Genomic DNA, 26,108 nt, shown 5'->3' with positions numbered 1-26,108 from the left:
TCTGAAATTGCCACAGCAAAGAACCACCAGACGTACTGGGAGTCGCCACATCCGTGAAACCCATGTTCTCCTTGACATGCTGCAAAATCTCAGGAAGAGCGTCCTTGTCAATATACTTCCCCTTGAGGTCAGAGTCACCGGCCACCGCAGACTCATCACCAGAGGAATCAGAGGACACAGGAGCAGAAACTTCCCCCTTACTGCGAGCCCTGCCAGCACCCATCTCAGTGATGGTCTCCCGAATCAAGTACTTCAAGCGCGCATCGTCACCCCCACCATGGTGCCGGGACCTGGCAGGAGAAGGAGAACTAGAGGAACTGGATGAAGAGGAAGAAGACTCTCCCTATGGCGCCTCTTCTTCGAACATTTGCCCATCTCCACAAAGGCACAAAAAAACCCACAGCACGAAAGAAGAAGCAAACAGCAGCAATAAACAGCAAAAACCGCTATGCGGTACTTACCACTGCCCCGAGTTTTAAACTGTGGAGAAAAACGCCGGGACAGCAGCGCCTGACCGCCTCCAGGACTGAAGTCAGGCAGCGTAAACCGGAAGGCAACAGCAGCCACCTGCCAATCCAGAACCTCACAGGAGGCCACGCCCCCCAGTAAGCCCGGCAGACCAGGAGGGGCGGCCATCGGGCAAGCGCCAAGCCCACGCGGTGCAGACACCCACGCGGGCCAAAGAAGCGTAAAAGAACAGCCCCTGCCACTCCCCCCAAGCCCGGCAGGGGAGGAGAGGCCAAAGATCCACGAAGAATCCAAAAACGTAAGTCCAGCGCGGGAGCATCTTCCAGCTCCTCGCGCTCCAATCGTTCCTGTCAGAATGACAGAAAAAAAGAACAGAGCGAATGCTGGGACATGTACCCTTTTGTACTCCCGGCGGGGGAGGAGGGGTGGTAGGTCCAGCATTCCTTCTTTCTTTTTTTCTGTCGGAGATATGCAAATCTCTTTTGTGATGAAGGTGTCGAGGACGGAGGGACCTGGGGGTAATGTATGTATAATAAAATCGATCTTGTTAAAGTATTAGAACCACTGTTTGTCGCTTTTTGCCTATTAAGTTAAGAACACTGCAGGATAAAATGTTGCTTCTCCATCGTGCACCTACCTACATCCCTCGGCATGACACAGATTGGTGCTGATGCAAGAGATCCCAAGGGATGCGTGATGTCTATCCACATTGTGTATGCACATACAGGATAGATGGGTTTAAAGATACATTCATAGACATCATCACTTCGCAGCCAGCAATCTTCGGAGTCCGAAGTATTTTGAATGCTCGGTTGTTCAGAACAATAGATGCTGCTCCTTCAAAAGAAAGGAAATGCGGGTGATTTTAATTTACAATTGAACACCTTGAATTTAAAGAGTGAAAAAGTTATTTTAGGTTGACATATATTATTTATAATAAAGCAAAAACATTTGTATCTTAGAGTTTAGCATTTTGACTTTTGATTTAGAGCACACACATTACTGCGGTAAATAGATGGAATTAATCAGGTATAGAGAAGTTTGCAAGAGTACATAAAATGTTTGCAAGAAAGTTTTTTGAACAGCGTAAGAACTCATCCACCAAGCCCTGAAAAACTAGATCGTCACAGCCATATTACAGGGGAGCCTGAATAACCTAAATAAAGCATTTAATTTAATTTAGGCAATACAGAAAGAAGAAAAATATAAGCATATCTTTATTTGGATAAATCAAGCACCTCTGGTACTTTGTTAGAAGGTGTTATTTTCTCTCTAAATAGACGTTGTTTTGAATATTTCAGGGGTTTGAAACATCTTCGATAAATTAAAATGACCAAAAGTGAGCCTATCTGTTCAAGAAAATAGAAAGGTATTCACAACTCTAGGCTATTGCAAAGTTAGTGGCCCCATTACAGTACTCATTTCTTTTTGGAGTTAACATTTTCACTGACTTTCAAAATATTTGTAAAATATTTGGCTCAATTCTGCAATGAAAGCAAAACAAAAAAACAAAAATGCAAAGAAGAAGTATTCTAGAAATAGACAAATGGAAAGAACACTAAAAGATGAAAGGTATACCTGGTGGTGTCACTGGAGAGATGGGCAACATGAGTCAGTCCTCTTTGTAAAGGTTAAGCAAATAAAGATTGGACAATTCCCTATTAGAGGCTGAAACATCTGTATACTCCTATTGGTGCAATTTATAAGCTTAAAGTGCACCATACGTACATTAATCCACAACTAATCTATTCCTGCGTCAAACATCACACCAGCCTCATCAGAATCCTGGGTTCGTTTTCAGTCGACTAAAATGTCACATATAATTTGCCCTGCATGCGAAATGGCAATGGTCTCTGGTAAGGGGACGTACCCTCTCTATTTTTTGTACTTATGTCCGTTGCACTTATCAGGGATCTGACCTCCATGGGTAGAGGGATGAACCTCAATGCTGGTCTTTGTGAACACAAAGAAACAACGCCTGCCATAGGTTTTCCTTTGTTTGCTTGAGTCTTGTTACACCTTTCTTCCTTAGGGTGGTCTTTCCCCCAACCTCTTGCCTTTTGTCTAATTTTTGCTGATAAATCCTCCTTATTGGCAAAGTTGGATTTAACATTTCTGTTTTAGAAATTCCACTTTGAGAAAGTGGACTTTTCTCTGTTCTTACTGCTCTTTGTGCCTGACATCCTATCTCCAATACACATCTAGGTTGTGTGACAGCTACTCTTTGTGCATTCTCTCTAGACAGCCACAAACACAGGAAGGTGAGGCTCATCTGCATTCAAATGGGTCTTCCTGGGCAGGGAAGAATGGGAGGGGCTGACACTTACACTTCAATAGGTAGTGTCCTGTCCACACACAACTGATTTTCCCCCATGGGTAGCCTGGCAGACAGGACTGGATTGAAAAGGGATCCTTGTTCATTTCAAAGAGTTCGTTTGAAGTCACCCCCAACATCAAAGGCACGTTTAGTTATCAGTACTGGGTGTCTGACCCCATAAAGTCAGACACTTCTGGATCTTGAACTGAACCTCTGTCAGAAGGACTGCTGTGCTGCTTACAGGACTGGACTGGACTGGACTGCTTTTTTAGAAGGACTACTTTTCTGCGTGTTGCCCTGCTGCCTGCTGCTCCCTTACTCTCCTGGAAGGACTCTGCCTTCCAAGGGCTTGTTGACTTGACTCATATTCTTCTGAAGTCTCAGGGACACAAAAGACTTCCTACAATTCTGCTGGTGTTGCTTTATTCTGCCTTGCCTGAGGTGCCCCCTCCAAGCTCTAGGCCTCAGACATGGGGTCTGCAGCGGTTTTCATAATAAAACAAATGCATTGCATTGACTGCGTGAGAAATTACGCTGAATCTCCATTCAAGGTCGGCACAGTCGCTACCCGTTGAGTGTGGTTCTACAGCCTGCGCGTCTCAACGATGATGTTCTGTGCTGCTCAGCGATGACACATTGCATTATCTTCAGCAGAGCTCTTAGATAACGCAGGACCCCCTTTGCGCAGCTGTGAGACAACGCAGTAGACTCTCGGCGTTGACAAAAGCTCCATCTGAGGTATTTCTTCAGCCGGACCTGTCAGGGTCCTGTAGCTGCCCTGCCGTCAAATTCGGTCAGCCTCAACTTTGGATTTGCACCGGTCCCTCATGACCTCAAGTTACCTTTTACCCACTAGTAACTTTTAAGCATTATTTTTGGGTTCATCTTTATAAATTCATATCTCAACTTCTGCTGATTGGAGTTTTGTCATTGTGGTCTCATTGTGCTCCGATAAATATTCTCTATTTTTCTAAACCTGTGTGGAGTTTTTTTGTGGAGTATTCTTTGTGTTACTGTATGTGTGTTGCACAAATACTTTACGCTTCGCCTTTGTAGATAAGCCTGCCTGCTCTGTAACAAACTACCAGAGGGTGAGCACAGGTAAACTTAGTGTGTATCTAGCTCCTAGCCTGGGTGCATATATCAGCCAACCAGGAAACCCACTTCTAACAAGTCTGAATCTTCCATTATTGTGACATGTGCTGTTCACCCGCTATCACACTTTGTATATTGATAATCATTTGTTGCAGGGATTCTGCACTAATACAGAACTGTACACAGGATTATAGGACCTGGGTGCATAGGGACTGAGTCTTCCTACCACCGTAGTACCCACGACCAACTAGCTGTAGTGTCTCACTTGCTCTCCTACTCACTCACAGAGAAACAAATGATTAGACACCCCAACACAACACTCCCAGATCTCCCAGGAATCACGGTAATAAGACACACCCTTTCGCTTGCACTCTTGTACTTGTCCACAATAGGATCAGACAGAGACAGAAATCTGTTTACAATATTTATTTTAACTAACGTGCCCCGAACATGCAGTATACCTGCCGCAACAAGCAGGAAAATGCACAGTACAAATATAGTAAGCATAGCAGCTAATCCATAAATCATGAAGGGAGATCTCATCAGGGAAAGACAATAGAGCCTAACCTGTCTCTCCTTTCTGCGGAGCAATATTATTATTATATATTAGAAAATCTCTGGACTTTGTCAGCAAACCCCATACCTTAGCCTACAGATGGTAGATCTACATCATAGGTGCTGCCTTGCTATTTTCCCTTGTAAGGTCCCTCTCCAAGTGTGTGTCACCTATTTGTGTATCTCGCTAAAAATCAAAGTACATTGTCCAAACAACAGCTGCATTAGTATGTTTTGTCTAAGGGCTAAGGCCTGGCCAGAACAAAATAACAAGGGACATTATTGTTCGACCTTGCACATAATGTTCATTCAAAATCCCAGGAACATGCAGAAAGTGAACACAGCGATGAGTTCTCATGTGAAAGCAGCCATAGAAAATATTGCAAAAAATAAAGTCATGTAGTAACGTGCGCAAAGCAGCAGGCAAGCTGCAAAGTCCTCATGCTAAGTTAGTGAAGACAACAATGGGCCATGTGACACATTGGTCCATAGTTAATGTGGTAGTTTACAACAGTATGGTAACAACTTATCCTATTCATTTCATTTCATAAGGCTTTATTCGGAGCAAAAAACAATGTCCATAAAAGCACACATATAATAGATGACATTCCAATTACAATTACAATATAATTATATTTACAATTAGACAGCCAATGTTTAAACGAAACATAATATACAGGCGAGGACAGAATAAATATTTAAAAACTCATACTTTCCCTAACATTAATCGCTTTAAGTAGGAAAGTAGCAGTAACAAAACAAACATCAAGATGGTGCAAGTTAAAAAGCAATTTCATAGAGTCATGCACTGTCCTGACACCAAACTTGACAAAAATAGGTTTTAAAAAAGCTTTGCGGAAGTTCCCATACAATTGACACAGCAAAAGAAAGTGCATGGTGCTTTGTGCTGAGATATTGTCACACTGGCAAGGACCAGCAGGGTGCTTGTTCAGGGAAGGGAAAGCAACCAAATTATGCACAATCCCCATCCTTATTCTTGTTAGAACAAACTGGTGAGAAACTCTGGTCACTTGGGTCAATTATGGTTGATAGCCCACTGTTTCATTCATACTACTGTAAAACACACAGGTGGATAAATTGCCATTTTATGGGTCCGCCTCTCTGATTTACAGTTCAAAAAGATGTTCTTCATTTCAGACTTAGATATGTTTGAGGCCCCATATCTGGCAGTATTAATATTAAGGCCATAGATCTCCTGAAAGCTGTTGATAATATATTTAATCCATGGGATCTTTAAATGGTTATCAACAGTGAGACAATCGTTAATGATGGCTCTGTTTAGGGATGTCTCTTCTTTCAGCCAAATTGAACGCCACAACAGTAGTGGTCCTATGAGAATCAGATCATTTAAATATTGAATTCCGAGTTCTCTATGGACTAGGTCATTAGTGGCAGATTTGGGCAGACACAAAAGTATTTTTAAAAAGACATTCTCCTCCACCTGTAGGCTCCCAGCCGGGGCAAAACCCCAAACCCCTGCTCCATAGAGGGCAATGGAGAGACATCTTGACTGAAAGATCTTAAGCATGTCTCTTATCCGTGTGTGCCCTAATTTGGTGGCAAAGGTAAAGACCCCATTGGCACTCCTCACGATCTTAGCCCTTACATTCTTATGCTCACTGGCCCAGCTGCAATTCTTGGAGAATGTAATGCTAAGATAGCAAAAATGGTCAACTTGTTGGACCCTATGTCCGTCTATATAATAAGAGTGGGGCTTACTCTGCCCCAGCCCACACTCCATGGTATAGGTTTTAGTTTTATTGATCACTAGTTTTCTACTTTTGATAAACTGTGAAAACCCATCCATCAAGCGTTGAAGGCCTATCGGGGTCCTGGACAATAGCACAGCATCGTCCGCATAGAGTAATACCGGGACGTTGATATCATTAACTCTAGGAGCGTCTGCCACTACTGTCTGTAGAACAGTGTCCACTTCATTGATAAAAAGGGTAAAGAGCAAGGATGCGAGAACACACCCCTGCCTTATACCCCGTCCGATCTTAAATTTGGTGGTACACTCCCCACTAGAGCCATATCGTACGCTGGTACGTAGTTTGAATAAAGTCGGGCCAAAAAAAGACAATACCCTCAGGGGCCCCCATTTCGATCAATTTGGCCCAAATAATTGCATGGTCCACCATTTCAAAGGCACTATTCAAATCTGCAAAGCAGAGATAAATAGAGCCCTTCTTGGCCTGGGTGTATTTCCCGATCAAAAGTTTGAGATTTAAGCATTGCTCAATCGTCCCACGCCCTTTTCTAAACCCGTACTGGCAATTTGCCAGGATACCGTTGGTTTCTGCCCATTCTTGCAGCCTAACCAAAAGGACCTGGCTCATAATTTTCACAGAGGAATCTAACAGGGAAATGGGACGGTAGTTCTTCCCATCCCCCCGATCTCCTTTCTTAAATATGGGTATTATGATTGATTCCTCCCAGGTTGGGGGTACCCCATAACAAACAGCTGCATTAAAAACTTTTGCCAACATTGGTCCCCATACCTCAGGGACTATCTTATAAACGTAAATGGGCACCCCATCAGGACCCTGAGCCTTTCCCCCTTTGCTAGCGCCGATGCTATCTAAAACCTCAGTGATGGTAATGTCCAAAGGGACAATGGGCCAACAGACCTTTCCATTACCTAAGGCTTTGTCCGAATCAAAAATAGTAGAAAAATGAGAAATACATGTTTCCATATTGACTTTAGATGTTAATTCGGGTACCTTCTCATCTTTAAGAAACGGACAATTAACAGTGGCCCAAAATATTGTACCGTTTTTCGTCTCTGCAGCCTGTGTAAATTTATCCCAGGCCTCATACTGTAACTCTGTCTTCCTTTGCTTTACTATTGTCTTATAATTTAATCTAAGCTGGGACACCTGACTCCTAACTCTAGGTTTGGCTGCCAGTGCCTCTTTAAGCTCTTTTAGCGCAATTGTGCATGCATGGTCGAACCATCCCCTTCGTTGGTCGGACTTACGCTCAGCTGATTTAGTAAACTTTTTGTCTATGGTGGAATTAATTCTAATAAAATGTCAGATAGGATCGGCAGTGACGTCAGCATGCTCAAAGATCGCAGTAATTTCTGATAAGCAGCTATTTATAATTGAATCAGACGTCATTTCAGCTTTATCCCCATTCCATCTTAGCCTTGTGCCATTAGGTCTATGTGGTTCCATGTTAACAATAGAGCCCAAATCAGATACAGGTTTTTCTTTCCAGAGAGTGGCCTCAATGATAACACAATTATGGTCGCTAAGCATGATATCCACGACCCTAGGGGCCAAACTCCAGGGAATAAGGTTAGATGACATACATATAAAATCAATAACAGTATTTGCCCCCCTACCTGAAAAATTGGGAATGCTCTCACCTAAATCGTTCTTCTCATTAGCCAATATTTCCATATCATGTGCCGCTAGGAGATCATTTAGGGATTCCCATACTTATTGTGAGGGAAATGGAGATCCGCATCCCCAAACCAATTGGTGACCCCACACGTACTTTGATCGGAGAGGGGACAAACAGCGATATTAAAATCCCCCACCAAAATAAATTCAAAAACAACATTCAAACCTGCTATGATGTCAACCAGGGCACTCTGTAAAGCATTGACCGCCAGGTACCTGGTGCTGTCAAAAATGTTATTATAAAAATTAATTTAAAGGATATTTCTACCATCCTCCTGAGAGAGCCATAAAATCTGAGAATGGGCCCCCACTAATACATGTTTTTTAACGATTATGAAGAGTTTAATAGAAATCAAAACCATAAGCCCTCCCTTGGCTCTACCATAAGTAGATGCCGTAGCGGGTAACTGGTAAGAAGCAAAACCGTTGTAACCAGTAAAATTTTGACACCAAGTTTCCTGGAACAGATAATATCAAAAAGGTCAACAAATTCTGACCACCCCAGGCAATCGTCTTTGGACGCTAAACCCGCAATGTTCCAACTGGCAATAAAACAGCTCGGGGGGCCCAGTGGGTATTTGAATAATTACATCAGGGATAATAATGGTTGAACTTAAACAATGATTATACAGTGTAGCATTTGTATTGGGGAGGGTTACACTTAGCCTATCTACTACAGGCAACCCCCCACTACACCCATCGGATTCACCCACAGAGCTGTTTATCATGTGACAATCATGGTGCACACTTACGATGGCAGGGAGCCCTGTAGTATTTCCTTCTGTCTCTACTCCACAATGTACAGTTTCTACTTCAGTCAGAGAGAGAGCCTGGTCAGGATCCAGTCAATCATTGGAGTCTAAACCACTCAGAGATTGGTAATGGTTAGATGTTACCACCTCAAAACCTCTAGACACACTAGGGGCACTACTTCTACCCCTCCCAAGGCCATTAGTAGGCTGAACAATTAAATGTCTATAGAAAAACCCCAAGGGTCTGAGTGAAATTCCCTGGTCGTTCGGTGGGCGAGAGGTGGCTCTGATCAAAGAAGTGGTAGCAAGATGTAGGTTTTTAAATTTACAATTACGCAATCACCACTAATATTTTTACGTGAATTCCCAATCCAATTAGTTCTTGTAGTGGATAGAATCTGATCAGACAAAGCTACTGGGAAACCGCACTTATGGAGAAGTGTGGCTCAATGGTTAGAGCAGGCAGACCTCGATGCAGAGCTCTGGCCAGGGACCAGGGTTCGATTCCTGCCCCGGCGGGTCTTGGGCTCATTAATTCCCCTGACTGGATATTCTCGCCTCAGTGCCTATTCTGATCATGGGTCCCACGCTGCAACTCTGGGCAATAGCTTGCTTAGTCTCCACAACGGCCCCCACAACGCGAGGGATGCCTGGTCTGCACCATGGGGGTGCCCAGGAGTGGACACTTCACAGGGAAAGCCAGGAAGGGTTCCCTTGCGGTATTCGTACAAGCGCCGGGAAACCCACTGCGGGTAGCTGTGCGCTATACAAGTACAAAAACATTTACATTTACATTTACTCTCGGTTAAGCCAAGCCACAGTTTTATTCTTCAAAGATTCATGTGTTTCCGAATTACTATGAGGCCCGTCTCCCTAACTGGTGAGACATTAGTTAAAACTGCCACATACGGTACACTGTCTGGTGGTAAGTCGGGCCGCGAATAACGATATTGCTTAGTCTTTTCTTTAATTAGCCCTGGCTTATCCACTGGAACTATATTAGTAGGAGTATTTAAACACACCGTAGGCACAGGGTTGGATACAGCTACAGTAACTGGGCATGATCCCCCATTGGGTATCTTTGGTGTCTCTGTCATAGATCCATGAACCCTTTTAACTGCTTCTAGGCTGACCTTGGTCCCTGTATGTGAACTCAGAAGGCCTCCCAACCTCTTTACTTCCCCTGAAATAGTGTCAAGTTTGTCCATTAAAGGTTTAATAATTTTATCAAACTTTGCATCTATAATGCTAATCAAGAGCTCCAACTGCTCGGGAACTAATTTAACTTGAGAATTATGAATTACTGTTGCTGGGTCACTAACAGCACAGTTGGATAATGGGTCAGATCTTTTTTTGTTATGGTTCCCCCCCGTTTTGGTAGGGTTATCCTACCAAAACTCCTCCCTGATCTTAATACTCTTTGGGCTCTTGGCGCCGGTGAGCATGATACTGATAGATCATGAGGAGCCTCAGGCGTGACCAAGTTGGGCTCTAATTCTACAGGAGTAGCCGTGATTGGAAGTACAGGAAACTCCAGGTTACAACTAACATCCACTAAAGAGGTAGGTGACTTGGGTGAACTAGGTAATGGAACAGAAGGGCTCCCCCGACCCAATGATAGTCGGCGTTCTTTGTTAATTTTGTCTACCACTTTTACAAGGTAATTGTTAAGGGTAGCTAAAGCAGGACGGGTGTTCCCATTATTACCTTTAGACATGATTGGCTCTCTCAAAATACTTACAACAGGCTATAAAAATAAAAATCCGAAAAGCCTTGATGAGAAACAAAACAATATTCCCTAATACTGTTAAAAGAAATGCAATCCTGGAGACTGACAAACAGGAAAGCAGGTGAAAAAAAGTAGACAATTACAGTCCCAATATAAAAATGAGTAGGTGGTGGGCTCAATTACCAAGTCCAATACGAGCTACTTCAGGAGTCCCGGAACCAAAGTCACTGCCTCGTCCTGCCACGGACGGCCACAGACGGTCCCGCACTTGTCCCGGGCTTCTCCCGGCGCACTCCCGCGACGCGGGTAATGAGGGTGTAATTTATGCGCCTCCTGGCACTCCTACGCGGTGTGCGGCTTCCGGCCGCAATGCTCTCTGGGACCCGTAGTCCCCACCAGCCCAAGCTCTCCCACAACACTGCAGCAGCCTCACAGGGCTCAGCGGCGGGAGTCGGGAAGCGAACGCAGACAGAGCCGCGGTTCCAGCGGTGAGAAGGGGAAACAGGCAGAAGTTCACAGAGCCCCCACAGGTGAGCTGTTAGCTCCAGAGAAGGTCCACCGCTCCTCGCAGCAACTTCACAGTTTTAGGGAGGTGCGGCGTCAGGCGGCAAATGCAGGCAAGCCGCAGATCCAGTTAGGGAAGGGGAAGCAGGCGCAAGGTCACAGTGCCCCCACAGGTGCACCGCTAGCTCCAAAGACAGTCCCCCCCTATTCATATTTGGATATCATTGTGTTCATAATGGGTGTGTTATCTTACTGACCTAATTCCAGGAAGGCATACCTGATCCCATGCCCTAGGTCACATGATTGCTACTCCTAAAGAAACTCTCTGATAAACTGCAAGACCCTTTGTTCCCTCTTTCTAATCGGACTGTTGCTTAAGTATCAACCTCAACTTCTGCATATCTTTGCAAGCATCCAAAGGTACTGTTCTGTTCTGTGCCTTCATACAAATCCTCCATCTTTGCTTGTGGAGCGCTCTCCACTTTCTAGCTCACACTGCAAAGACCACACTACAAGCTGCATTGTACGTTTGTCTTGCAAAGAGCTCAACAACATTCATAATCTGCATGTGAATCAACTCTTTGGCCATGCAGGTATGAACCAGCTTCTGCTGCACACCTGTGAACTCAACAACATACGCAATCTGTACGAGCAAATCAGCTATTTGGTCGCGCTGTCATGAAGCATCTGCTGAGCTGTAGTCACAACTTTACATTCTTTCCATGTTTCCTTCCGAGAATGTATCATAGTTATTACTGCACAGTCTCTATCACAAGATACACATATTCCCAACAAACATGCACATTTCTATTGATGAACTGTATTTGTAAAATGCACCGGGGCCAAGTAGATGAATTGGAATTCCAGCGTGCATTCAGCATTTTATATCAGAAAATATAGTTCCAATATGACTATTCTATTTTATATTGATGGCATAAACAACATGAAATATTCAGATCTGAAGCACTAGAAACTGTACATCAGCCAGGACTCATTTGTACTTGAAAGGGGGTGGCTATCTTAGAAGGGTCTATGGTTCATTTATAACACTGTGATTTAGGCAATGTAATTCAGAAATGCTTAAGTCATTCTTTATGGGTCACCTATTGAGATTTTTGTCATACAGGTGTAGCGGCCATAGCAGAAACAGCACGCAACCATTATGAATACTATATTTTTGGAAATTACACTTTAAAAATTACACAATTGAGCAAAGAACACAGGGACAGTTACTACTAAAGTAAAACATATAGATTGTATGTTTGTGCTGCTGTTGATGGAGATGTTCCTAAAGAACGGTTTGTTCATCCTGCGTATCCTACTCTTTGTCTCCCAACCCGCTGTTGGTCTGTTGCAAAAGATGGTGGGACACTAGAACAAAGCACTCCATTCCGAAATATGTCCTGTACCTATTTGGTGGATGCTTGGGGGCAAGGACTCTGGGCCAGATGTACGATGGGATTTTGCATGTGCAAATGGGTTTGCAACCCGTTTGCGCATGCAAAAATTCTGTGGGCCATTTACTAACACTATTTTGTGAGTTGCAAATAAATTGCGACTCACAAAATAGTGTTTAGCGACTTGCTATTAGGAAGGGGCGTTCCCTTCCTAATAGCGACCCCACAAGCTATGTACAAATGTTTCGCGACCGCAATTGCGGTTGCAAAACACTCGCAATTTACCGCCCTCTTCAAGAGGGTGGTAATGCAATCACAACAGGGAAGGGGTCCCCAGGGGACCCTTTCCCCTTTGCAAATGCAAGGGGAAAATATTTTTTAGGGGTAGCCAGTGGTCCCAGGCATCACTACCTGCCCTTAAAAAATGAAACTAAAACATTTAATTTTTCTTTTTATAAATGCATTCAGTTTTCCTGGCTGCATTTTGTAAAAAAAAAACTGCTTTATTTAAAAGCAGTCCCAGACATGGAGGTCGGGTGAGCCCAGCAGGCCACCATACCTGGGAGGGCCAACCATTTACAATGGGGTCGCAAATTGCGAGTGCCTCAAATTGCGAGTGCCTCATGAATATTGATGAGGCATGCAATTTGCAACCCCATTGAGAATCGCAAGAGTGTCTCATACACTATTGTACATGTCATTTTGAGAGTCGCAAATTGCGACTTGCAAAATTGCATGGTGGAAGACTGCTGCCTGAGGAGGCAGGCATCAATGATCTGTGGGTGGATTAAAGCAGACAGCAAAGCCCGCAAGGTCTCTGTTTACAGGAACACTGCTGGCCTGAGGTGGCAGGCTGTATTGGTTCGCTGTTGGGCGCATTTAACCAGACACTAAAGTCCACTGTACGGCACACTATTTGGTGAATGTCTAGGGACAAGGACTCTGTTTACCAGAACACTGCTGACCTGTGGTGGCGGGCGGCATTTGGAGTGCTGTACAGGTGTATTTGATCAAACACCAAAGCCCACAGCTCTGGACGCTCTTTGGTGAAAGCCTGGGTGCAAGGACTGTGTTTCCCAGAACGCTGCTGGCCGGAGGAGGCAGAGCTCCACTTAGAGCACTGTGCAGGCACATGTAACCAGACACAAAACCCACAGCGTGGGATGCTATCTGATTGATGGCTGAGGCAAGGACTCTGGTTCCTAAAACACTGCTGGCCTGAGGAGGTGGGGCCCAGTTTAGAGTGCTGTGCTGGTGCATTTAACCAGATGTCAAAGTGTGCAATGCAGACACTCTCTAGTAGACGCCTGGGGACATGGACCCTGTTTCTGAGAACATTACTGGCCTGTGGAGGCAGGGCTGCCTTTGTAGTGCAATACAGGTGCATTTAACTAGACGCCAAAGCCTGCAGCACAGGACGCACTTGAGAGTGCCTGTGTGAGACTGGGCCAAGAGCCGACCCGTTTGTGCCCATTCAAGGCTGGGCTGGGCCACCTGTCTTGGCCCCAAAGTTTTTTAACACCTTGGAAAATGTCCATGGTTGTGAGGTAGGTCTCTGAAATTCCTTTTGTAGGACTATTGGGAAAAGAAATTCCATGTCATCGAAGGGTATATAGCAACATCCTCCAAAACTGTCTACCTTACATGTTTTATGGGAGTCAAATCTTCTGAACTTGAAAATATAGAAAAAAGTATAGGCACAGGCCAGTTTCAACTTAGGACACCCTCGCATCTGAGAATTATAGAACCTAACCGAGAGGAATGTTTACAGAGAGGAGGTGATAGTGTATTGGCTGTTGAAGTGACGGGGGCTATACTGCCTACTACGCCTAAACCCCCTACTAATTGCTCTCTATTGGATAACGAGGATGAAGCAGGGGAAAGTTTTTCAATCTTATCAAGCCCCTTCCATTTAAAAACAATAGAAAGGAGAGCCATGGTAGAGTGATTAAGAAGCCAGTATGCCCAAAATATGGATCTCTTTAGTTTATGATGGTTATTTTTTGTTGTAGAACAAAGGATTAAAAATGATCCCTATCCTTTTATAGCTTGCTTTAGACGTCCATCGGGAGCATTTGCTGAGCATGATTTACATTAGGTGTCTCCAACCTTTTATGGAATAAGAGCTAATTATGTTCAATAAAAATGTTCCCAAGCTACTAATATTATTAGAGATGTAATAGTGAACACAGAATATAAGATGACGTTTGTGGACACCATATACAAGATTACCAGGTGTGCTCACCTCAGGGATGGTTAGTAGCAGTGATGTAATAAATGCTTTGTAAATGTGGAATGCCTCTACATGTGTAACTCCGAATGGTCATTGCTGCACTGCCCTTAGCATCTAGGTTAGTTATATCACACACATATCAGCCTTAAATATATTATGGAAATTCAACCATTTTTTCCAAACATCAACTGATGAGTTCTCAAAATGCACAGATCTTCAGCTCAAAATACACACTTTTCAAATTTGGTGTTCACTGGGCTGCTCCTATGAAATATACTTACATGTAGCTGGAGAGCTACCAGTAGCTCACAAGCTATTCATTGGAGAAGCCTGATTTACATCAAACAGAGTCAAATCATTTATTATTTGTAATAACAAACAGGAAATCTATTTCCTGGTGTAACACTAGTAATACATTCAAGGTCAGCATATAGCTTTCCACTAGTGGCAACTAAAATACTAAGAATGTTCTGGAACTTAATGAAGTATGCAATCTAAAGGCAATCTTAAGACTTAAAAATTTAGTAAATCGGCCGGCCCTATAATCCACTTCATTGCACAAGCCTGCAAGTAACACCAATTTACTGCAGATCAGCTGTTGTGCTGCAGTATGGTATAAGCTAAAGCAAGTGTTGTCAACTAAAACATTTTGTTCCAGTTGGGTAAGTCCATCTAAAAATACTCAGGCAGGAGTATAAATGTCCTGTAAAACATTTAATGAAATCTGTTTGCATATAAAGACTTGTCAGGCTATCAAGGACTCATTGAGATGCATGAATACCAATAGTTCTGGGGAGTGGACAGATGGGGCTTAGACAGAATGAGAAATCATGGGCCTGATTCACAAAGGTAAACTTAGACCAAAAGTCAAATCTAGACCTGCAGTCTAAGTTTAGAACAAAAGTCTAACTTTACTACTACTAAAGTTGGCTAGTAGTAGTAAAGTTAGACTTGAGGTCTAAACTTAGTCTTCAGGTCTTAATTTAGACTTCAGGTCTAAACTTAGACTTTTGGTCTAAGTTTACCTTTGTGAATCAGGCCTCTAGAATCCAGCATCCCACCTGATTCTTAGGGCAACTATTTTTCAGTGATGTAAAATTCTGACTATTGTGAAATTTCACCTAATTTTGGGATGCCAGGATGAGCTTCTAATGACTCCCTTTTGCCCGAAATTTTAGCATGCCCCCCTGAACATAGTGACAAGGAATGTTGTGTCTTGCAATGAATTTACTGAAGGGGAGGTTCGAACAGCCATCCTCAACCAGAAGACAGAAAAGGCTCCTGTACCTAATGGGGTTCCAGCTGATACATTCCAACTTGACCTATCTGTTTGGGTACGTATACTAACAACAGCTTACAATGCAATCTGGCTCCAGATGAAGGTACTGGCCCGTTGGAGATCAGCAGCTATTGTACCGCTTGATAGGAAAGGGCCACAGTATGATTCTGCAAACTACTGCCTTATTGCTTTGTTTGATGCAATAGGCAAGATTTATGGCAAATTGTTACCTACCCATCTGAAAAGCTGGGTTAGAAACAATGATATTCTAACCACTTCACAAGCAAGTGTTAAAAAAGCTCAAAGTACCATAGATCAAGCAATGTGTTGGTATAACCTTGGCTTAAAATACACCTTTTTAAAGGACTTAAGGTTGGATTTGATGTTCATTGACCTAAAAAAGGCCTTCAGTGCCACCTACTATTGCAAAACCTATCTTTCAGCATCTGCAATTATATTACTCTATGATGGAAACTCATCATCGGTCCTATATGCAAGAGGAGAAACAACTGCTAGCTTTGGTATCAAAGTCAGGTCAGACAGGATTGTGTTCTGGCCCCGGCCTTCTTTAATATTTTCATCAATGATTTAGATAATTTTTTGCATTCTTTAAACCTTGATGTGGCAGCGAATGGTAGGCAAAAAATTGCAATGTTGTTATTTGCTGATGATAGTTTCATATGGAAATTGCCATGCACAAAATCCTCCGTGGATTTGGCGATCACTGCAATGTGAGGAATACCATGACCAACACCTTGAAAACAAAGTGTATGATTTTGAATAACACAGCCAAGCCCAGGAACACATTTAAAATCCATTGAACTCTGTGGAAGCACATAGACAATTATGATTATCATGGGATAGGATTCAACACAAATATGTCCGTGTCTCCCCATTTGTAACAAGGCATAGCTACACTGAGTCAATATGCAGATGCTGTACTAAGATTCTTTAATAACTTTGACGCTAGTCAATTGCCCCTGCCCTTGAGGCATATGGAGAACAAGCTGTAGACACTGGGATCTATGGGGCCATGTTGTGGGGCCATAACAAAGTCAAGAGCCTGTTAAGATCTAAGAATCATGTTTTGCGAGAACTCCTTCACCTTGGCCCAGGGATCCCAATGGATGTGCTCAGGGTGGAGCTGGGTCTTATTTCTGTTGAACAGTGGCTGGCTCTCCAAAGTGTTTTATACAGGATCAGAATATGGACTTAGCCTGAGCTGAGTAACTCACTGAAAATCAGGGGGGGCGAGCTTGCCTGGCTCAAAGATGGCCGTGGCTTAGTGTAGCTCCGTGAGCCCAGAAATTAATCCTTAATAATCCTGCTTCCCTGAGTTGAAATTACCTTTTTGCCACCCCTGCCTGGGATGTCTGCTAGCCCGGGAGAGACAATTACTGCCAGTATACAGAGCCAAAACAACGAGAGGAGAGATGTAGATGAGGGCCTGCCTTCCGACTCAGAGAGTGGCCTACATCCGGTCTTACAGAGAAGCGCGCTCAGGGCTTGGTGATCAGCACTGCGGCAAACGAGAGGTGGAGCAGAGCAGTCTCGACAGCAACGCAGCTGGGAGCTGCTGCAGGACCTCCGAGTAGTGGCATTCACATTGCTACCAGAGCAGGGGTGGGCCAGCGAGATAGCCTGCCGAAATCCCTGGGGGCCTATGAGACACTTGGAAAGCGTTCTAGAGAGAGCCTGAGCCGGCGACTCGGGGACAGAGTGGAGCTGCGAAGTAGAGGGGGCCACTGCCTGGGGCCCGAGCAAGCGGTGGGTCCCTTCCTGAGGCATCGACACCCGCAGCCCTCCTGGCGGCTAGTGGCACATCCCCACAGTTGATGTGAGACCTGAGTGGCTCGGGCCTGCTCCCTGGTCTCCGCTGACACCCCAAGCCCTTCTACTTGGCGGGAACTGGCAGCGTGCTTCCACCACTACATTTGGAGGGGGCCTGGGAGATAGCACCTTCGAGTAGGGCGGGCCACCTCACTGCCCACAGTGAAGAGCAACCCAGATCAAGGCGGATATCGAGGCCAGGCACCCCCAGAAAACTGCTGGATGGGGGTGAGCTGCTTGTGAGGGCTGCAGTAGACATGTAGGAGCACCCATTGTACCCTCCAGCAGCCCTACATTCCTTAAAACTCTTGATGTTCACAAGGCCCCTGTGGCTCGGACTGCTGAGTGTGGTCGGAGCCCCCATGCAGCGGAAGGCGCTGCCTTGATTTGAGTAGGCCTCAGGCTGCAATGGACTGACCACTGCTCTGCGGTTTGCAGAAGACGAACGCAGCATTATTGTCACCCCATCCCTACTGTAACTGTTGCTGAGCACCTTAGGGTGTCACCACAGTGGGGGGCCAGTGATAAGCACACGGGGTATCGCTGTCTGGGAATCCACGAGCCACAGAGCTGTACATTGCCGAGGCAGGTAGGAACCCTCCTCTTATTGACCTGCTGCTCTTTCCCACTCTCATTGTGGGGAGAACAGAAAAGTCCCAATCCATGCTTCAATTTGAGCCATGCAAGACCCACAGGCAGCAGGACATGGAGAAAACGGCTTGGAATCAGGTTCTGAGGTGGGACACTCGGCTGCGGACCCAGACATGATGCAAATATTCTTGGCTACGCAATGCAGCCTGACCAAGATCGATGGGAAAATTGATGCTCTCACATTTTGGATGGACTGGATTGGACAAGCACATAGAACGTCTAGACTCCGCAGACGCAGAAGACTCGTTAAATTCCAATTTGCTCTCAAACACAAAAATACAACTGCTCAATGTGCAAGCTAAGGTCAAAGATTTGGAGGCGCGTTCCAGGAGAAACAATGTTCACATAGTCGGAATTGCGGAGTCCACAAATATTCAGAATATGGAACATTTTGCCAAGAAATTGCTCGGAACACTTCTGAGCAGAGATACCTTTTCAGACATTTTCCTCACAGAACGGGTGCATCGTTCCCTGGCTCCTAGACCGGTGCCAGGCGCCCCCTCACGCCCCATCATCGCAAGGGTACTCAATTACGGACTTCACGCAGCAGGTGCAAGAGGTACGTTGCCAATTTTTGCCAGTGAAACAGAGGCTTCAGGATCTCAACCTAGACTACAACATGATATACCCGGCAAAACTGAAGATACATGTGGATGGAAAGGCACATATCTTCACAAAACCAAAGCAAGCACTGCAATTTTTGAAAAAAAGAGAAAGTGATGGTCTCTGTGGAGGTCCTGTGCTGCCTCTCTGGACCCTGAGGAATAATGATTATCGCTATACGGCAGGAGGCAGGTAGTGGGTACCATGCATTTGATCCCATTTGGGTGGAGAGGGAGTTGTGTTTGATGGGAGAAGTGCGTATAATTCAACTGAAAGCACAGACGTCTCTGATGGACAAGGAAAATGGGGGCGCTCACTGTCTCATCCTCTCCAACTTTCACTCCCAATTGAGCTGCTGCAATGCTAATTGATGTTCACCCAGATGTTTGTTATCTACTGGTTATGGATAACTGCAGAGTCTGCAATATATGTATCAGGGGGCGGTTATGCGGGGGTCATCCCCCTCAATATCGCTTCCCCTGCCTCCACATCAGAAATAATACCACATGAAGGATGTTGGCCAAGGGGAGCAGACCAATAGTGAGGCGGGTGGGAACCGATAGGTGATAAGTTAAGGAAGCATATTTCATCCCTTTAGAAATGGGGTTTGCCGGCTATGGGCAAGTTAGAATGCTGGCAACATCTGCTCCCATGTGTGTAACACCTGGTGTTATTGTAATTGTTTGTTTTCTGCCCTAGAGGCGTGTCAAATAGTTGAAGGGAGGGAGTATTTTGGGTTGAATATGCTAAGTTCGGGATGGGATAGCGTGGGAGGGGGGTGGTTAGGGTACATGTTCAAATCCTACACCAAGGGGTACGTGCACATAAGATCAGACAAATGGCGTACGCTGCAAGGGAGTCAGATGCTCTTACTCAATATGAAGAATGTTTACTACTGAGATCCTGAGAAAATGATTAAAATAGTAAGGTTTTGGACATGGAATGTCCAAGGTCTTAACGCCCATAGACAACTTTGCAAGGTAGTGGCTTGCCTAAGAAAACACCAGGTTGATGTTGCAATGACCCAGAAAACCTATTTAGCTGCCCACAATAAGATGTTATCCACAAGACGAAGAACAAGCATTTGCAATGCAATAGGTCTCGCATTAGGAAAGTTTGAGGTATTGGTATTGTAAATGACAAATATTTTATTTATGTGTTGGTTTTGAAAATAGTGAAATTAATAGCTTTGTCATTTACAATGCCAATAGTTATAACTTTTGCAAATGTGACACCTATAGCATTTGTAATGCAATATGTGTTGTATTTACGTGACTTAGATGTATTGATATTACAAACAAAAATGGCTTTTAATTTTTTTTAATAAGTAATACCTAAATAAAAGTGATTGTAATTTATAATGGCAATAGCTTAAACTTTTGTAAATAACTTTTGTGAAGATTATGTTTAGTGTATTTTATTGTGACGAAAATCCAAGAACAGAAGTGAAATATTAACATCTTTTTGTGACATTTGTAATAAAGCTTGAAACATTGAAAGAACATATTTGAACCAGTTGTTGTTGAATGGTTGCACAGATTGATGCTGTGGTGCCACTGAGTGATGCTGTGCTGGTGCTGAGTGATGCTGTGGTGATGCGATAGATAGACAGAGTGAGTGTGAATGATAGTTAGAGGGAAGGTGATAGATAGATAGAGGGAGGGAGATAGATAGATATAGGGAGGGCGATAGAGGGAGGGAGATAGATAGAGTGAGGGAGGGCGATAGATAGAGTAAGGGCGATAGATAGTGGGAGGTTGATAGATAGAGAGAGTGAGGGCGATAGATAGAGTGAAGGCGATAGATAGAGTGAGGGAGATAGATAGAGTGAGGGCGATAGATAGAGTGAGTTCGATAGATAGATAGAGGGAGGGTGAGAGATATAGGGAGGGCGATAGATAGATAGATAGATAGATAGAGTGAGGGCGATAGATAGATAGATAGATAGATAGATAGATAGATAGATAGATAGATAGATAGATAGATAGATAGATAGATAGATAGATAGATAGATGGAGTGATGGCGATAGAGTGAGTGCGATAGACCGACAGATAGAGTGAGGGCAATAGATAGATAGAGAGAGGGCGATAGATAGATAGAGGGCGATAGATAGATAGATTGATAGAGAGAGGGGCGAAAGACAGAGTGAGGGGCGATAGAGTGAGGGCGATAGATAGATAGAGTGTGGGAGATAGATAGATAGATAGATATATAGATAGGGGGTTGTGTGTGTGGTGTGTGTGTGTGTGGGGTTGTGTGTGTGTGGGGTTGTGTGTGTGTGGGATTGTGTGTGTGTGTGGGGTTGTGTGTGTGGGGGTTGTGTGTGTGGGGTTGTGTGTGTGGGGTTGTATGTGTGGGGTTGTGTGTGTATGTGGGGGTTGTGTGGGGGGTTTGTGTGGGTGGAGTTGTGTGTGTGGGGTTGTGTGTGTGTGGGGTTGTGTGTGTGGGGGGTTGTGTGGGTGGGTGTGTGGGTGTGGGGTTGTGTGTGTGGGGTTGTGTGTGTGAGGGGGGTGTTGTGTGTGTGTGGGGGGGTTGTGTGTGTGGGGGGTGTTGTGTGTGTGGGGTTGTGTGGGTGTGTGTGTGTGTGGGAGGGTTGTGTATGTGGGGGGTTGTGTGTGTGGGGGGGGGGTCTGAGTGTGTGTGGGATTGTGTGTGTGGGGGGGTGTGGAGGTGTAGGGTTGTGTGTGGGGGTCAGGGTGTGTGTGGCAATATACCAACAAAAACAAGTGTCCTTCCAACTTAAAGCTGTGTATTAACGATTAGCCAAACTTCTAAAATACGTAATTACTTTATTACCTAAAATTTATTTGACTTTATATACCTTAATTTAAGGAGTAATTTGTGCCTAATGAAAACATTTTACGGGGTCTGCTCTGAAAAGGGAATATTGAGTCGGCGGGCAAAAAAATTATATGGTTCTTGCTTCAGACATGAGGCATCAGCTTTCTGAGCAGTAGATGTCTGGCGGTATCTGGCAAGCACTCAACTAAATGCAGATAGGACTAGTTTCGTATCGACCACCTAGCTAGTAAATGGAGTATTAGTAAAAGGTGTAATGCACAGCTTAGATATAAGTAGTGCAGTGGGATGTACATTGCTATGACCTTTACGCGCAAAATAAAGGCAAGCTTGGGGAGAATGAAGAGCTGTGAACGGGCTATTGTAAAAATATAATTCAAGCAGAACGCCTACACCCTCATTTTCTCATTTCTGCGCTACATTAAATATTTGGTGTTCTTGTTACTTAACTTATCTTTTTCATTGCTGGGCTTGTTAATGGGGAGTCTTCTCTGGTTAAGATGGCAGGTATTAAGTCAATAAGTGCCCACAGATCTTGGTTGTGAACGCGCTATAGAACTTCAGTGTATTATTGCAACTGTTTTGCTCGCTGCTAGGTGTATTTTCCTAAGTCTTGCAATCACATTGTAAATTCACAAGCCTGCTTTTTAGAACTGTGTCAACGATTTCAAAGGTTGATTAAGTGCATAGGCACGCTAGTGGAGATTTGACGTGAAATTGCCAATATGTGTATAGACGATGGAGCTTTAATTCCATAAGTATTCCAACTACATGGGAAAGATGCTTGCTTGTATCGTGGCAAGCAAGCAGTGTTGTGGGAGAGGGTTGCAAAGAGGGAGCAACGACCCGCGATGAATGGGGGGGGGCATGTTGTGGGAGGGGGTTGCGGAGATGGGTGGAAGAAAGCAACAATGAAGAGGTTTAGGTCAGGGAAAAAGGTCAACCCAGTGATGTAAATTTAGACGGGGCAAACGGTACATGACATCACTCACTACCACCCGTGCTTTTTAAGTGAACCGGCGTCCATGATTAAAAATGAAAAAAAAGCACCCAGACTACGGAGGGTAGGAGAGATCTTTTAGAGATAATCAACAACACTGGTATGAAAGGACGGATGGTAGCCAGCAACCACACTAACATAGAGTGCTTAAAATAAAATTAAATGAGCAGCACCGTACAAGCAGCGATGGGCAGGACGTTGTTCAAATAACAGAACAATGACACTACAAATAAGCTGCAAGGGGCGGGAGATGTGTAGGAACGGTATGGGGAGATTAGATTAACTGGGAGCAGCGCCGTGAGCGAGCAAGGAGAAAGCAGAAAGAACAAGCGATGCGCGCTATGTGCTGGGGGAGAGGGAGGGCCATTAGCCTGTGAGAACTCGCGGCGAGATGAAAGGAAGGGTGGGAGGGACATTGACGAGCGAGGGGTGAGGGGGTGTGCAGCCTGGTGAGCTGAAGTGGCAGCAGAGGCGGAGGGCATTGCGTGCGCACGAAGTGTCTGGTGGCAAATGGAAGCTGTGCACAATGCGCGCGCCCGGCGCACATGCACTGTACCCAATCCGCCTGCTTTGGGAGCATTTTTGAAAGCCCCACTAAATATCTCGCCAACATGTATTGCTAAAGCAATGCCTTAGGCTCAACTTAAAAATGGCTTCAGTAGTAGCCCAGATCACTTAGAGGGAGTAGAAAAGAACTACCTAAAGGAATTCTGCACTTGTGATTGGAACTCTCTACCTCTCCTCAGATTTAATCATGCATACCATAACCAGTTACATCTCAAAGTTCCAGATATGGATACAAAACATGTAGAACAGAAATATAACCAAACAAATCTCATTTATGATCCTCTCACCCAAACCCAATCACCTGCTTTCATGAAAATTAACTGACATTTTGAACAACATAGGCATCACATTCAAAACAGTTGCCACACCAAATCTCTGGACATCATCCTCCATTCCGAACTTTGAATATAAGCAGTTACTAAAGACACATCTAAAGCCATGAATGGCAACATCTCCATGCAAATTAGGCAGTGCCCCCATGACTTTGAATAGGGGCTAAATGAACACCTGTGTCATAGGTATTTCAGGATGAGCTGCACAAGCTCCTTTGGATCGTTCTTTGATATGTCATTGCCCTTGGGAGTGGATGAAGTGGGCACAAAGACCGTCTGAACCCCAGGTTTTGCTCAGAAAACCCTCGCCAGTGTTATTCAATTTTGTGGGTGCCAAATACCAAGGATGCACAGTCGTGATTCCACCTCATACCTCTTTAAACCACCCCCAGGGACTCCCTGCCACTTTATATCACTCTTACATGTTCTTTTTCATCCCTGCTCCCTTTGTCACTGTTTTTCTATCTTTCTCTCCAACCTTCTATACATCTTTTGTGTTATTTCTCTCTCTTGCTGTGGGTCAAAGCCTGAAGAGGAAAAATAAGTGCGGGTTTCCTTAAAAGGCGGTGGGACCACCTGCAATCACAGGCTCAAACGGGCTCACTGTTACCCAATGACTTCCTGTTCAATGATCTTTTGCCACAAAAGTGGACATAAACTACAATTACTACCATACTTAAACTTAATAAGAGGATAGATAGTTGTTAATCCTACAGACTCTGACTCATCTCCTGCTGAAGAGATGAGTCAGGACTACAAGCCAGTGTCAAAGGTCATTGGCCAGCGAATTAACAACAACAATCTTGAATGCAGCTAAAGATCAAGTAGGTGGCATAAAGAAACGTGAGTGGGCCCCTCCGTAAAATACATGGAGGAGCCCCCCATGCTCCGGACCTAGTCAGGAGCTCTCAGGCTAGGGGTCCGCCACCCATGCACAGTGTTAGAGGGGGCCCATGTGGTCCAGGGCCTTCCACACAGCAGGGGCTGCGGGGGAGATTGTTATGCCACTGGATCATGGGCTTCATCTGTTCGGGAAGGCTGAATTACCATTTATTTCAATCAATATTACACAGTCATTTCTACTCCCCTTGTATGTTATTCAATTGAAAACCAGGAAAGCTTTTGATAAGATGAGCTGGAAGTTATGATAGGCCTTGGTTTGGGATTGGAGACTACTAATTTTAGAAATCCTTTTGTTTATAACCTGAAAATTCAAGGATGGTCACTTGTACCCTTCGGGATGTATTTGGAATTATAACAAAGACGGTAAAAAAAAGTAACAATATCATTCAGTTTAACATAAAAACATTTGCAGAAAATATTTACACATGCAGATATTCTGATTCTAGCGAATGCCTAGTCCAATGCACAATGTAAAATTAAAGAATTTACTAAACAGCATGTTAGATTCTGAGTGTGAAGGCTAAATCAAGAAAAAAACAGTAATTATGTCCTTGTTGAAGATAAGATAATAAGTGTTATGTTGAAGGCTAGGTACCTTACATATTCGTTACAGATAGATAGAAGTATATGTGGAGATTACTTTAAGGACTGGCGGATCCTGATAATCACACCAATTGGAAAATCAGCATTATTAAATTGATTGCACTCCCACAGTTCAACTCTTTGTTCAATTCCATACCCTTCTAGAATCCAAAGAAAGTGATAACTATAGCTCAAATTCTGATTGATGACTTTACCTGCGGCTATAAAAGGCGTAGATTGCACAGTAAAGTGTAAAAGGCATTTGTTTGAGATACTTGGGACTGTGAATATCATCATGCTTTGAAATACAATTGCATATTATGCCCATCATTCAACCCACACTAGATTCTTGGGAGATACCTCAACAGTGAGGGATGTGAAATCCATACAGATTAGAATATTTAAGGTATTATATTTGCTTTGACGCAAAAGACAGGAGAGTAAAATAGCCCGGAGCAGGCCTTACAGTTCATGGATGCCCTTGCTGGACTCAAGGTCTTTATACATTTTGGGAGCCCTTGACTTTTCTATATTTTAGCATTATTACTGCCTGCTGACAAATAAAATAAAAGTCTTAGTATACATTACACGAGTTTCCGGTGTGTGACCATGTGCCTTAAGTAAACTGTACACAAGAGAACAAAATCGATAAAAAAAACTGAGTATTTGCAAGACCCCTATCGAATAAAGCAAATTAAAATGTGTATTTTAAAAGCAGAGAGTGGTTAGCAATCGGCAGAATCTATAATACACACTGCTACTAGTCTTCGTGATTCCGTAAACTCCAGGCTGGTGTAAAACTAAACAAATGGCTCCACCAATAACAAGGAACGCACCCTCCCAGCCACATTCCCACATGGTGTAGCTTACCATCCGTGCCGTGCTGCAGACGGACTGTCCAGAGCTCGCGCCGCAGGCCTGCGACCAGGAAGTCAGGCAGGTCGGGCGGGACAACCGGAAACAGGAAGTAGGAGGGCGGGACCCTGCCCCGCCTCCCACGGAAGAGCTGCGGCTGTTTGGAGCACCGGAGCAGGCAGGAGGCTACCCTGCGCCCCAGTGCCTAAGGAGGGAGGAAGAGTC

At 44.3% G+C, this 26,108-nt stretch overlaps 1 protein-coding gene across 1 annotated transcript in view; it reads right to left on the bottom strand.

The window, feature by feature from the left end:
- Positions 1–26,108, bottom strand: part of LEPR (leptin receptor) — a 422,515-nt gene that overhangs the window by 178,760 nt on the left and 217,647 nt on the right. The window contains exon 6 of the mRNA XM_086925355.1: positions 1,106–1,305. Within this exon, the coding sequence (XP_086781481.1) occupies positions 1,106–1,305 (200 nt within the window). The remainder of the gene's footprint in view (positions 1–1,105; positions 1,306–26,108) is intronic.

This window comes from Lissotriton vulgaris, chromosome 1_1 (assembly GCF_964263255.1).
Source record: "Lissotriton vulgaris chromosome 1_1, aLisVul1.2, whole genome shotgun sequence".
NCBI classification, from domain to species: Eukaryota; Metazoa; Chordata; class Amphibia; order Caudata; family Salamandridae; genus Lissotriton; species Lissotriton vulgaris.
Note: the sequence above shows the minus strand (reverse complement) of the source record. Positions and strands in the feature narration are given on the sequence as shown.